The 15,292-nt window shown below is 46.1% G+C and overlaps 1 protein-coding gene across 1 annotated transcript; it reads right to left on the reverse strand.

The window, feature by feature from the left end:
* Positions 1–6,914: 6,914 nt before the first annotated feature.
* LOC128740699 (xaa-Pro aminopeptidase ApepP) lies at positions 6,915–9,560 on the reverse strand. Its single transcript, XM_053836266.1, has 5 exons — positions 9,391–9,560; positions 8,068–9,156; positions 7,860–8,009; positions 7,490–7,797; positions 6,915–7,435 (listed from the first exon to the last, which is right to left on the reverse strand). The coding sequence occupies exons 2-5, from the start codon at positions 9,147–9,149 to the stop codon at positions 7,134–7,136; spliced, it is 1,842 nt and encodes a 613-aa protein (XP_053692241.1). The 5' UTR covers positions 9,150–9,156; positions 9,391–9,560; the 3' UTR covers positions 6,915–7,133.
* Between the last annotated feature and the right edge of the window lie 5,732 nt (positions 9,561–15,292).

Genomic DNA, 15,292 nt, shown 5'->3' on the forward strand with positions numbered 1-15,292 from the left:
TAGAGAGCCTTAGAGAGTCGCCATCTTAAACCGAAAATTCCAATCGAACAGAATCAGTTGTCAAAAGTAAGTCCAATCGAACAGGAGACTTGTCAAAACACCGATTAGAGAGCCTTAAAAAGAGTAACGGCTAGAGAGCCTGTTAAACATAGAGAGACGCCATCTCAAATCAAGAACATTTTTTGAGTAGATTTTTCTAAATTTTTAGCAGCTTTTTATGAATTATCAAAGTTAAACGCTTCAGAGGAAGGTTCCTTGAGGATGTTATTATTATATGTAGCATCGAGAAACTCGAAATCTTTAATTTAAATCGCTGGTTCTCAAAAGAATTGGCAATAACAGACAACAGCAGCATAACTATTTACGATACGACCATTAACTGTGGTAAAATTATCATGAAAAGGAATTGCATATCCAGATTTTATAAAAGTTATTTATTCCAAATGCCTGTTGATCACAGAATAATCTGTGCGTGCGGCAACACTGACATACGCAGCTGCATTGTTGCTAGATTATTTGTTTCAGATGGCGACTCTCTAAGGCTCTCTAGCCAATACATATGCATTTTTAAGGCACAAAACAATACATGCATCGAACGGTAGCCATTCATCCAGCCATCTTTGAGCCATTTTCGGTTTCCCCTTAACCGGGCCGGACCGGAGTGGAACCCGGACTTCAATTTTCGTTCCGATGTCGAACACTACAAATTTCCGGTTCTGACTGTTGTCCGAAAACCCTACTCCGATTCCGACCTCCACGGGGTACCAGGCGGAATACGAGCAACCTTAGCGGAGATCGGGTAACCAACCCCGGCGGAAACTAAGGTCGTATACTAACCGGGAAGGAGATATAGTGAGTCTCGGCACTATAAGATGGCAGCCTCATCGTGAGACTCGGTAGTGTTGCCCCAGTACGGCTACACACCTAAATTAAATCAAGCAAAATTCGGAGCGGAATATTCGGCATCGACCTAGGCGACGGAACAAGGACGACGAATGGAGACTCGGTACTAGGAACTGCAGATCACTAAATTTCGCAGGTTGCGAGCGGGTGCTGATTGCACAGCATGAAGTAGTAGTAGTAGTAGTAGGGGAAAGCCACCATCATTTCAAGGACTTGCCAGTGTATGTAGGTAGAATTACAATAGATCCAAATTTGATTATCAAATGAATTTCACACTAATGCTGTTACAGAAGGGCCAAAAGGGATTGGGCGGACCCACAAGCAGAGGCACTTGTGCGCATTCCGGGGTTATAAGAGTCACCTTCCAGTATTAGGATCCTTCCATGTAATAATCAATTTCGCTGTACCAACTTTAACCCACGTGATGATTTGTTTGTTTTGAATTGAGAAGTGCCATATTTGCTTCAGACCTTAAGGATTCAGGTTGGCAATCCACTCCATCATCCAGCCTTCTACATTTACGATATCAATAATAATACTATTAAGGTTCCATAAGTGCTTCTAATGATTAATTTATTTTTTGCATTCTGATATCCATGTGCAGTATTAAAACTCGTTTTGGTCAAGTTTTTACTATATAGCAGGAGATGCTTCATAAGCTAAAACGAAAAAAATAATTAAAATACCTAATATTAGGCTTACCTATTAGCACTGACGAACTAACATGACACATAGAAGAAAATTCTTCAAAAACCATCGTCTTACACATTTTGCTTGCACACTAGCGCTCTCTGTTATGCATGTTGCGGAGTAGCTTGCATTTGCAGGGTTTTGTACTTTAGGTTTTTTACATTTGCAGGGTTTTATACTGTAGGTTTTTTACATTTGTATGGTTTTATACTGGAAACTCGAAGCAACACTCGACCGCCGCGGTGTGGCCATGTTGCGAAACATGCTTTTTTGAAAAATAAGTGGTTTTTGAATGGACGATGGAATTAACACGAGTGTCTCGTCTGTTTGTCTGTGCTATTAGCAAGGCCGTGTGGCTCCGCCGTTTGCCCAAAACCGCGATTTTGAGATCAGGCAGCCAGGAACCACCCAGCATCTCACTTCCTAGCTTGGCTAGTCAATAGAGCATTACCAGGTATGGCCCCGTGGAGGCGCCAGGTAGGGGCTTGGGATGGCTAGAGCTATATTGGATGCTCCTCATTGCCTTCCCCATTTCATACCTGGGTACTGATTGCACAGCTTGAACCCCGCAAACTCGGCATCGTAGCTCTGCAAGCCTGAACCACTAAAAATATCAAAGCAATGGACTTCGTAAGTAATAATAATAACTCTAATCGGAACAATCGGCAAAGACCCAGGCAACGAAAACGGACTAACGATTGGAAATTAGGAACATGGAACTGTCGGTCTCTAAATTTCCTCGGAAGTACCCACGTGCTTTCTAAAGAAGTGAAGAAGAGCCGCAAGTTCGACATCGTAGCGCTGCAGGAGTTGTGGTGGTGAATACGACCGCTGCCCAAGACATGATGTCAAAATTATCATCGGGAACTGTAATGCTCAGGTTAGTCAGGTGGAGGAATTCAAACCGGTGATTTGACGGTTCAGCGCTCATCCGCAAACGAACGAAAACGGCCTAAGACTTGTCGACTTCGCCGCCTCCAAGAACATGGCCATACGTAGTACCTTCTTCCAGCATAACCTCTACCATCGGTACACCTGGAGATCTCCCAACCAGACAGAATCACAAATCGACCACGTTCTGATAGATGGTCGGCACTTTTCAGACATTATCGACGTCAGAACCTATCCGGGCGCTAACATTGATTCGGATCACTACCTAGTGATGGTAAGGATACGTCAAAAACTATCTGTTGTGAACAACATACGATACCGCCGCCCGCCACGGTATAATCTAGCGCGACTGAAGCAACCAGAGGTTGCCGAAAACTACGCGTTATCTCTCGAAACCGCGCTGCCGGAAGAGGGTGAGCTGGATGAAGCCCCTCTTGAGGACGGTTGGAATGCCGTGAAAACAGCCATTAACAGCGTAGCGGAGAACGTCCTAGGCCGTGTGGCACCGAATCGACGTTACGAATGATTTGACGAGGAATGCCAGCAGATATTGGCTGAGAAGAACGCAGCGCGGGTACAAATGCTGCGTAGAGGCACCCGTCAGAATGTGGAGCGATACAAACAGAAGCGGAGGCAGTAAACCCGACTCTTCAAGGAGAAGAAGCGCCACCAAGAGGAGAAGGAGTGCGAAGAACTCGAACAGCTGTACCGCTTTCACGACACACGGAAGTTCTATCAGAGATTCAACGGATCTTCCAAAGGCTTCGTGTCGCGGGCCGAAATATGCAGAGATAAAGATGAAGGTATCTTGACTGACGACCGTGCGGTGATCGAAAGGTGGAAGCAGCACTACGATGAACACCTGATTGGCGTTCAGGTGGAAGACCAGAATAGTGGAGGAATTGACCACATTGGTGTAGCAAGCAATGAAGATGTGCCACCCCCACCTACACATGCCGCCTACAAAGTGCTGTCCCACGTCATCTTTCATCGACTATCGCCAATAGCCAATAGATTTGTGGGAAGTGACCAGGCCGGCATCATGGAGGGTCAGTCTACAACGGACCAAATCTTCACCCTGCGTCAGATCCTCCAGAAGTGCCGCGAATTTCCTGTCCCCACGCACTACCTGTTCATCGATTTCAATGCCGCATATGATAGCGTGAAGCGACAAGAGCCATGGAAAAGTTTGAACGAAAACGGCTTTTCGGGTAAGCTTACTAGGCTTATCATGGCTACGATGGATGGGATCCAGTGCTGTGTAAGAATCTCGGGTGGATTGTCGGACCCATTCGAATCTCGCAGGGGACTTCGACAAGGAGATGGTCTTTCGTGCCTGCTATTCAACATTGCCTTCATGCGCATGCGCAAGTTATAAGACGAGCGGCGATTGAAATGGGGGGCACGATTTTCAATAAATCCAGTCAATTTATTTGCTTTGCTGACGACGTGGATGCTGTCGGCAGAACATTTGAGGCGGTGGAAGATCCGAACACCAGACTAAAACGCGAAGCAGAGAAGATTGGATTAAAGATAAATACGTCTAATACGAAGTTTATGCAGGCGGGCGGGACCGAACGCGACAGGGCCCGCTTGAGCAGTATCCCGTGGTAACCGACGGAGACGAGTTCGATGTAGTCGACGAGTTCGTATACCTTAGCTCGCTGGCAACAGAGGACAACAATACCAGCCGTGAGATTAAAAGACGTATTATCAGCGGAAGTCGGGTCTTCTACGGACTCCACAAACACTTGCGGTCAAACAATTTGAGCCCCCGTACAAAGTGCACTGCACACTGTACAAAACGCTAATTAGACCGGTTGTCCTCTACGGGCACGAAACGTGGACACTGCTAGAAGAGGACCTACAAGCACTCGGAGTTTTCGAAAGGCGGGTGCTAAGAACCATCTTTGGCGGAGTGCAAGAGAACGGTGTATGGAGGCGAAGAATGAACTCGCGCGTATCTACGGCGAAACAAGTATTCAAAAAGTGGTTAAAGCTGGACGGATACGTTGGGCAAGACATGTTGCTAGAATGCCGGACAACTATCCTGTAAAAATGGTTTTCGCATCAAATCCGGTAGGAAAAAGACGAACAGGGGCACAGCGAGCGAGGTCAGGTGACAAGACCAGGTGGAGCGAGATCTGGCGAGCACTGGGTGCCCGCGGAACTGGATATCAGTTACCATGGACCGAAACAGATGGAGAAATTATACTGCACAGGCCTTGTCGTAAGACGTTAGGCCAATTAAGTAAGTGTATTTGAGCCTAGACGTGATTGTTGGGTAGATGGTTATCCCGATCTTCGTCCAGGCTCGACAGTTTTCTATACAGACGGTTCAAAAATGGACTATCAAGTTGGAGCAGGAGTGACTGGCCCAGGAATAAACATGCCAATTTCTATGGGCAGATGGCCAACTGTATTCCGTATGTACGACTGTGTGCTTGCGCAGGAACTATAGACATTCAAATATATGCATCATGTCCGACAGTCAAGCAGCTCTAAACGCTCTAAAGTCGGCGACATGCACATCAACACTTGTCTGCGAATGTGTTCAATCACTCCAACAATTGTCTTGTAACCAAGTCAACCTGTACTGGGTCCCAGGTCACTGTGGAATCGATGGAAATCAAAGAGCTGATGCGCTTGCAAGACTCGGATCATCTCATCAATTTGTAGGACCTGAGCCCTTCTGTGGTTTATCTGCTTCTGCTTTAAAAATGGAGTTAAAACCATGGGAATGTACCAAAGGTGGAATCAAAGTGAAATAAAACTTTCAATGCTAGACAGTCGAAACGGTTTATCTCGCCAAACGTTTCAATGACTTGCAAAATCCTGGAGCTTTCGAAGAAAGATCTTAGCATTTATACTGGTCTTATAACAGGACATTGTCCGATCCGATATCATCTGAAGCTAATGGGAAAACTTCCAGATGATATATCTCGCTTCTGTGGCATAGAAAAAGAAGACTCGGAACACCTGTTATGCCGATGGCCGGCAATTCTCAATAAAAGATTAAGGCTCTTCGAAAGGGGGCTGTTAGAACCCTCTGATGTTTGGAGAACAACTCCCAGCGCAGTAGTGCACTACATCCGAAGTGCATCACCGGGCTGGACAAATGCTATTAGACAAATAACGCGGTTTTGTAATCGCTCAATCAGTGATCAATAAATTAAAATGTTTCGTTCTTTAAAACGTGTTTAGCTGTTCTAAATACTTTCTCTCGGCCCGTTACAACAACATCTATCCTCGGTCAAAAGGTGTGTGCTCCTACCAAGAACGATTGGCTTGCTGCGAAGAGAGTACTCCATTATCTGTAGTCTGAACAAAATCTTAACAAAGGAGGCTAAGCTGCAGTACAAGAAAGATGCTCAAGGACTTTTCGGATACTCAGATGCCGATTGGGCTTGGGCCGGTGACGGCAACACTCGTCGTTCTACAACCGGTTTTGTCTTCCTGTATGCAGGAAGATGGAATCCGAGTACGTCGCACTCGGAGAAGCCAGCCAAGAGGTTGCCTGGTTGAGGAGACCTGCTTGCTGATATGGGTGAGACTTTGGATGGCCCGACAGGCATCATGGAGGACAATCGGGGATGCATCCAGTTCGTCCAATCGGATCGAATCAGTCGTCGCTCTCAGCACATCGAGACAAAGGAGAGCGATGTTCGAGAGCTAGTTGACAAGCGAGCCGTGCGACTAGAGTATTGTCCCACCGAACAGATGGTTGCTGACCTGCTAAGCCGTCCGGAACCACGAAACTCAAGAAGCTGTCTGAACTGCTAGGACTATCGTCAACGAACGGTAGCGGTGGCACATGGTGGGGAGGAGTGTTGGAAAGTACACCACATGCCGTCTACATCCGTGCGCCCCACCTACTGCTCACCTCTGCTAGGTCTACCTGTCCGCAAGAAGACCAACCATACGCAAAATAGATGATGCAATCTTTCTTTACATTTCGTCATTCTCACTTTTCTTACAATGTCTAAGTGTAATTGAGTTGTGTTATTAAACGTTTCCAGATAGACCGTGTTTCTGTCTCGTCCAATTCGATTTTGGCCAATAGGATTGTCGTTTCCTTACCGCGGTTGTGTTACAGGTTAGGGCCAAAAACCTGACCAAAATTAAATAACTAAAAAGTTAATGAATTGCGTGGCCCTGGCAAAGGGTGAACATGTGAAACATATAACTTCTGTTAAAGTTCCACCTGGAGGTAGGGATAGGAGTATGAGAGATTAAGAGACTATTGACCATGTGGGGTCTATGTAAGCTCGTGATAGTAGCGGGCGGAATATTTCAAACTGAGAATTTCAGTTTGAGATAATTCAGAGCAGAGGAGTAGATGCCTTCCTTAGGTAGGCAGATCGACAAACCCGAAGGCCGGAAGTGTTAGTAGGCAATTTCGTACAAAAAAAGCTTTGAATTATCTGCTAAAAAGTGTTTTTTCCTTTTAACTAAATTGTTCGTAATATGAATTACAATTTGTTTTCTATCTACTTCACATCAGAGCAATACCGACGGTAAATAATCAACAATATGAATATATTTCCTCAATAGAATCGAAGAACTAGAAGCCGACAGTATTTCTTCAGCGAAATAGACATACCGCTTCCAGTGCTTCAATTCTAATAGTTGCTAAAGTTAAACAAAGATTAAACGGACGCAATCGGTTGAGTCTCGCGCTCCAACCAAGCCAGCGTTTCGGTATCGTTGATCTCCTTCAGCAGCGGCGATAGCGTCTGCCGGACGGTTTCGTGGTACCGATTGAGGCTGTCACGTTCTTTATCCGTCAACAGTGGCACCGCAATCAGTTTCGTCTGAATCGGACACATCGTCACGGTGCTGAACGTACACGCTCCACGTCCGTTGAAGTTATCCCTAATAGAGGCAGAAACTACCTGCACGATGTCCTCGATTCGAATTCCGAACTGGCCGTCTTTGTAGTATCCAGGCTCTGAAATAAATTTCATAATTCTGAATCTGAAACTCAAATTGAAAGCAAACGAACCATTGGAAAGAAACATATTCTCCTCCAAACCGGGATCGTCGGGCATTAGCCGAATGCCGATGCCCATAGGGCCCTCGTGAACGTTCAGGAAATGCCCTATACCGTGTCCGGTTCCGTGACCATAATCCAGCCCTGCATCCCACAGTGCTTTGCGGGCGATTGTGTCCAGAAATTGTCCCTTCACCTTCCGTGGAAAGATTGCCGTTCCAAGAGCAATCTGACCCTTTAAAACACAGGTAAATGCATGGATTTCCTCTTCGGTAGGCGTCCCGAAGTGAACCGTACGAGTAACGTCCGTCGTTCCGTCCCTTGAAAAGCAACACACTTTGATGGGATTAATCTGTATGAGAAACTACCGCGTAAAGCTTACAAATACTGAGCCCCAGAATCGCAGAGATACATTTCCTTATCGGAAATGGGCCGATTCGTTTCCGGCAGCGGATGATAGTGGATGACGGATCCGTTCGGACCGGAAGCACTGATGGTGGTAAAGCTAAGACCCATATACTTCTCTTGTTTGCTAAAAGAAAAGCATATATTAATTACGATCGAACGATCAAACACAGCGACCGACTTACCTTCTAAACTTCTCCAGCTGTTCCGCTCCGCTGATTTCATCGACCGGGCGATTTTCCCGAATGCACCGCTCCAGCCAGGCAAAGTATTGACACAGAGCGACCCCATCGCGGATGTGACACTGCCGCATTCCGGCAGCTTCCACCTCGTTCTTGACGGCCTTCATCAGATTGATCGGCGTAATCTTGTGCAGTCGTTTCTCCTCCGGAACCAGGGCGGTCAGTGCATAGCTCGAACCCAAGCTGACCCAGACACGACTCCCGCTAGCTTCGGTCAACGTTTTCAGAACTTCCTGAACGTCATGGTAAGGACGAATCTGTGGTTGAACCTGATTCCTCTGGAAATGATCGCTGACCGCTTCCGACAACTTGCGCTCGTCCACAAAGAAGTACAAATCCTCCAACGTGACCAGCAAGTACGAGAAAAACACCGGATTGTAGTCGATGTCCGACCCGCGCAGATTGAGAAACCAGGCAATTTCGTCCAGCGCACTGACGACTAATACTGTCGCTCGGTTTTCGACCATCGTCTCACGCACAGCAGCCAACTTTTCGGCCACCGATTCACCGGCGAATGACGAATCCAATGGAATGATCGGATTCTGGGGAGCAGCCGGTTGATCCTTCCACACCAGATCCACCAGATTGGGCGAAATCGGAAGCAACGAACAACCGGCCGATTTCAGCGATGTTTGCAGAGGATTCCAGGCACGGGTAGACATAAGATTGGCATCCACACCGACGCGGCAACCCGGCTGGAGCACTTTCGCCAACCAGGCATCGATTGTCGGCGTTGCCGGTTGACCGTCTCGCATCAGCGTCCAGTTGGAATCCAACTGGTTGCCAGCTTGCTGATAGTAGCGCCCATCGGTCCAGAGCAGGGCTTCCCGTTCGGTAACGACGGCCGTACCGGCACTGCCATCGAAGCCGGAGATGAACGCACGCCGCTCGTCCCGTTTCGCCAGATACTCGCTCTGGTGGGCGTCGTCCGACGGAATGATGTAGGCGTTGATCGACCCGAGACTGTTGGGCAGATTGGCCATCAGCGAGCGAAGTGCGCTTAGCACCTCACCGGTTGGCTTCATTTTGTTGCTGTAGAGGAGGAATGAAATAGACTGGTAATTTTGATTTTTCTTCATGCAACAAAACTCGTTGATTGCCAGGGAGCACCACGAAGATACGACAAATAATTCAAATGGAGGAGTTTTTAATCTGCTGACAAGAGAGATTAAATTGCATTGTTCGGTTTTATCTTATCTGTTGACCAGTGGAGGATTCTTGGGTTGATAAATCGTTGTACATTACAAGCGGGACGTGGTAACTGACCTGAGTAAACGCTGCAGTTTGCTGGTGGAAAGAATATACTAGGAAGATATGGTAGTATTTCTACTGTCTCGCTGTTATTAGGCAGTAATAATGGCAAACGAGGGATGTAATTGTCTAAAAAACAACAAGAAACTATTTAACAACACAAAAACTACACTTCACATCTGTACTGTTTTGATTCGTTTGACAGGAGTGAGAACAGAAAGCAGCTGATGATGATGATGATAATGATGATGATTTTCCAAATGTTGATGGTCAGTGCTCCTAGAATTATAGATGCCATTTTCACAGATTTTTTCGATTTTTTCACACGCATAAATTTAGGACCCACCAATTATGTCAATTCCTGTGAGTTCTGGTTCTACCAATGTGTCTGATAGTTAAAGTACTTGATAAACTGTGTATGTTACAGAAAAAACTCTACTAGAAAAAGTAAATATTGCGGTGCCTAACGAATAGACAGCAGTCAGCGAAAAAAGGCTTTTTGGACTTGTATGCAAGCTGTAATGCGAACTTACGTAAAAGCTATGTGCTATAATTAAGGTTGAATCAGGAAAACCGTCAGCGGAACGCAACATCAGGGATGATGATGAAATAGCCCGCTTACGAAAAAGTCGGATGCCTGGCAGCAATCGAATAGAACCAGTCTTCATTTTTCGCCCGATTCTCTTTATGCCAAACGTGACACGTTGAGGCAGGAGAAAAGTGGTTCATCAGTTCTGCAGTTTCGGGCAAAAGGTAAGAGAATAATATGGAACATGACAAAGCAGGTATAATTTAATTACTAACCTGTTTATTGCACGCTTCTTGCTGCTACAGTCCGCTGCTGCTACCCTCCAAAAAAGGAGGGAAAGCTGAATCGATACAAAACCGGTTTTTATTCGAAACCTCTGGTAGAAATTGAACAGAAATCCGGCAGAAAACCCGTAAGGCGAAATTTGCATTTCTGCTAGTTTTCACGGGTGACGGCGGCCAGAAATTCGGCAGAATGTCTGGCAGAAAAAGTTTTTCGCTGCCAGATTTTTGTTTGATTTCTGCCGGACGCGCCTGAGCGGACGAACCAAAACGCAATATAATGATTTCAGGCAGTGAACATCTCTAAAGTTACGTCCAATCTTAGCAATAAATTCAAGTTGTCGGGTCGCCTTGCAAATGACTGATTCACAGTGTAAATTGAACGTCAATTTAGTGTCCAGCAGGTCCAGCAAGACACCCACACGGTAAAAAAATATCACGCTGAAGTAAAGTGATTTGCTATTGAATTCGCACTACTTGCCAAACAGTTCAATGTGAAATGCAAATCTCTTGAAAAGAATCAGTACAGAGCATGATGAAATCAACAGAAAATCACTTCAATTGCGAATGTCTTGGACGTCCTTGTTTATGTGCCATGTTTTAAAATTAAAATGTCAGCCACATTAACCAAAATTGTACGATTTAGTCTTTATATTTAGTTTAATAAATTACACAATATAAAACATAATGTATAATTTAGCAGCACCAGTTGTTGGGCGCTCACTGCAAAAGGTGTGTCATCTTCATTGCCTTTGACAGATTAACTGATGCTGCCCTGTCCGTGTAATCAGCTGATCTGAATGATCAACTGATCTGAAAACAAATATTAAATTATTAATCTTGATCACAGATGAAATTTTTTTATACTCACGCTCAAGATCACAAGTGAAATTACGCTGTAATATTATTTTATCACTTTAAACGCAACGTTTTACTACCTACTAGGTACACGAGTTTGTGAAAGTTTTCGTTGACATGCACATTTTTGACATTTGTGAAATGCAAACTATTTCCTGCAGGTCGCTAACTTGATCCACTCTGCGAAGTTCAATGTCGTCGATAGTATAACCGAAGCAAATTGGATTTTTAATCCGGTAAAAGCTTATAACTTCACACTTTGAAATGCTTATAATAAGCCAATTAAGTCTGCACCATTCAGTAAATAGATCGAGCAAATGTTGCAAACGGCGGCAGTCATCTTCATTATCTATCCTAGCAAATAATTTCAGGTCATCGGCGTAAACTAACTTGCAGCCGTGTTCTAGCAGTATCGCAACATCATTGAAGAACAATGAGAAAGGCAAAGGACCCAAGTTGCTACCTTGAGGAACTCCAGATTTGTTGCTAAACACTGACGAAGTACTGGATCCTAGTTTCACACGTAGTACTCTATCGCTAAGATATGAGTGAAGCCAATCAATCATTTTCTGGGATGCACCAAGTCGTTGGAGCTTTCGCAAAAGTATTACATGGTCAATCCGATCGAAAGCCGCTTTCAGGTCGGTATAGATGACATCAACCTGTTTTACCTTTGTTATACTATAACAAAGGTTTAAAAATTGGTTGAAAAATATAAAGTTGATCCGAGGCCCGGAGGGCCGAGGCACATATACCAATCGATAAGGTTCGACGCATTGAGCAAGGTGTGTGTGTGTGTGTGTGTGTGTGTGTGTGTGTGTGTGTGTGTGTGTGTGTGTGTGTGTGTGTGTGTGTGTGTGTGTGTGTGTGTGTGTGTGTGTGTGTGTGTGTGTGTGTGTGTGTGTGTGTGTGTGTGTGTGTGTGTGTGTGTGTGTGTGTGTGTGTGTGTGTGTGTGTGTGTGTGTGTGTGTGTGTGTGTGTGTGTGTGTGTGTGTGTGTGTGTGTGTGTGTGTGTGTGTGTGTGTGTGTGTGTGTGTGTGTGTGTGTGTGTGTGTGTGTGTGTGTGTGTGTGTGTGTGTGTGTGTGTGTGTGTGTGTGTGTGTGTGTGTGTGTGTGTGTGTGTGTGTGTGTGTGTGTGTGTGTGTGTGTGTGTGTGTGTGTGTGTGTGTGTGTGTGTGTGTGTGTGTGTGTGTGTGTGTGTGTGTGTGTGTGTGTGTGTGTGTGTGTGTGTGTGTGTGTGTGTGTGTGTGTGAGTGTGCGTGTGTGTGCGTGTGTGTGTGTGTGTGTATGTGACGCTTGACTTTAGTCGTAAGATGGCTGAACCTATTCGTTTGCTATTACGCCTATTTGAAAGGTGTTATCACCTTGTAGATCACTATTGAATGGTTTTGCGGTCCGAGATTTTGTTTAAAAGTTATAAGCAAAAATGTTAAAATTACGTGGCATGATTTTCTCCGGAACCGCTCAACCGATTTCAACAATTTTAGTATCAAATGAAGGCTCTTGCTACTGCAAATTTTTTGGGAGAGTTTTATCGAAAACAATCAAGCGGTTCAAAAGTTATGCTTAAAAATGTGCTTTTTCAAGGTGTCAATTAGTTGAACGTTTCTCAGAGATGGCCAAACCGATTTATGCGCTATTAGTCTCATTTGGTAGGTAATATAGCCTCATAGATCACTATTGGTTGGACCCCATAGTGGTCGTTAGTCTCTTATCCAGCAACTCCGATCCCGACCTCCTCGTGGTACCAGCCGGAATACGAGCAACTTTAGCGGAGATCGGGTAACCAACCCCGGTGGAAACTAAGATCGTATACTAACCGGGAAGGAGGTATAGTGAGTCTCGGCACTATAAGATGGCAGCCCCATCACGAGACTCGGTAGCGTTGCCCCAGTACGGCTACACACCTAAAATAAACATAAACTAACAACATTCAAGCATATACGGAGCGGAATATTCGGCATCGACCTAGGCGACGGAATAAGGACGACGAATGGAGACACGGGACTTGGAACTGCAGATTTCGCAGGTTGCTAGCAGGTGCTGATTGAACAGCTGGAACCCCGCAAACCCGGCATCGTAGCTCTGCAGGAAATCTGTCGCAAAGGAGAGAAGGTATGGAAGATCCGTGGCGGAAAGGCCCAGTTTTACCAAAGCAGTAGCGCTACCAACTGGGACGGGCTTTGTAGTGCTGGGCGGAATGCAGGATCGCGTTATTGATTGGAAGGCGATCAACGAGAGAATGTGTGTATTGAGGATAAAGGGCCGTTTCTTCAATTATAGCATCATTAACGTGCACTGCCCGCACGAAGGTAGACCCGACGATGAGAAAGAAGCGTTCTACGTGAGGCTGGAGGCAACGTACGACAGCTGCTCGTCACGGGACATTAAGATCGTCATCGGGGATATGAACGCCCAGGTCGGTAGGGAAGAAATGTATAGACCGGTGGTAGGACCCCATAGCCTGCACACCGACACAAACGATAACGGCCAACGATGTATAAACTTCGTAGCTTCCCGAGACCTGGTGATCCGAAGCACCTTTTTCCCGCGCAAGGATATCCACAAAGCCACCTGGAGATCACCTGACCAACGTACAATGAACCAAATGACCACGTTCTCATAGAGGGCCGGTTTTTCTCTAACATCACGAACGTACGCTCCCGTCGGGGTGCGGATATTGATTCTGACCATTCTAACCAGTAGCAGTACATGTGCGCTCAAAGCTGTCCACCGTATACCGGACACGTCAAAGCCGCCCTCCTCGGCTGAACGTCAGGCAGCTAGATAACCCACAAGCTGCCGAGAACTACGCGCGGGTACTGAATGAGGCACTGCCTTCTTCCGAGGAGTTAGGTGCTTCAAACCTCGAAGACGGTTGGGGCAGAATACGCTCGGCCATCGGAGAGGCCTAGGTATTGAGCCTCGGAGTACACAAAATGATTGGTATGATGGGGAATGCCAACAAGCGGTGGAGGAGAAAAAAAATGCTTGGAAAAATTATCTAAGTATTGCCACTAGAGAAAACCTGGTCAAGTACCGACGAACCAGTTGACCACGATCCTGAGGAGAAAAAAGCGCCAAAAGGAGGACAGAGATCGTGAAGAATTAGAGCAACTATTCCGAGTTAATGACACGCGCAAGTTTTATGAGAAGGTGAACCAAACTCGGAAGAGCTACACACCGAAACCTGACATGTGTAGGGACGAGGGTGGGAATCTAATTACAAACGAGCACGAGGTGGCCGACAGGTGGAAGCAGTTCTTCGATGAACACATCAATGGCGAAGTCGCAGAAGGAGGCGGAACGGAAATTAACCTAGGAGCGCCCATGGAAGATAGTAATGTCCTAGCACCTGATCTCCAAGAAGTCAAACGAGAAATCAGGCTGCTGAAGACCAATAAAGCCGCTGGGAAGGACCGCCTACCGGCAGAGCTTTATAAACATGGCGGAGAAACGCTAGCAAAGGCTCTACACTGGGTTATTTCGAGGATTTGGGAGGAGGAAAAGCTACTGGAGGAATGGATGGAAGGAGTGGTTTGTCCCATCTACAAAAAGGGTGATCGGCTAGACTGCTGCAACTATCGTGGTATTACGCTGGTAAACGCCGCCTACAAGCTACTCTCCCAGATCCTGTTACGCCGGCTGTCACCGATAGCACAAGGTTTCGTAGGGAATTATCAGGCGGGTTTCATGGCGGCTCGCGCAACTACGGACCAAATTTTTACTATCCGACAGATCTTGCAGAAATGTCGGGAGTACAACGTGCCCACGCATCACATCTTTATTGATTTCAAAGCAGCATACGATACAGTCGATCGAGACAAGCTATGGCAGATAATGCACGAATACGCTTTTCCGGACAAACTGACGCGACTGATCAGAGCTACATTGGATCGAGTGATGTGTTTCGTACGCATCTCTGGGACACTCTCGAGTCCCTTCGAGACGCGACGAGGGTTGAGACAAGGTGACGGTCTATTCTGCATGCTGTTCAACATCGCTCTTGAGGGGGTGATCCGACGAGCGGGCATCGAAACGAGAGGCACGATTTTTACCAAGAGCAGCCAACTTCTAGGCTTTGCAGACGACTTCGATATCATTGTCAGGAACTTTGCGACGGCGGGGGCAATCTACGCCAGACTGTAAGCGGAGTCTAGGAGAATTGGGCTAAAAATAAATGCGTCGAGGACTAAATACATGAAAGGAAGAGGCTCAAAGGAAACAAATGCGCGCCTCCCACGGACGG

Source organism: Sabethes cyaneus, chromosome 1 (assembly GCF_943734655.1).
Source record: "Sabethes cyaneus chromosome 1, idSabCyanKW18_F2, whole genome shotgun sequence".
Taxonomy (NCBI): domain Eukaryota; kingdom Metazoa; phylum Arthropoda; class Insecta; order Diptera; family Culicidae; genus Sabethes; species Sabethes cyaneus.

What these genes read in the sequence shown, in the direction of transcription:
- LOC128740699 (XM_053836266.1), bottom strand. Translation starts at nt 9,149, where the DNA reads ATGAAGCCAACCGGTGAGGTGCTAAGCGCACTTCGCTCGCTGATGGCC. An exon ending in CAGCTGGAGAAGTTTAGAAG is followed by an intron (nt 8,010 to 8,067) that starts GTAAGTCGGTCG and finishes CTTTTCTTTTAG; the next exon opens with CAAACAAGAGAAGTATATGG. An exon ending in GATTCTGGGGCTCAGTATTT is followed by an intron (nt 7,798 to 7,859) that starts GTAAGCTTTACG and finishes TTGCTTTTCAAG; the next exon opens with GGACGGAACGACGGACGTTA.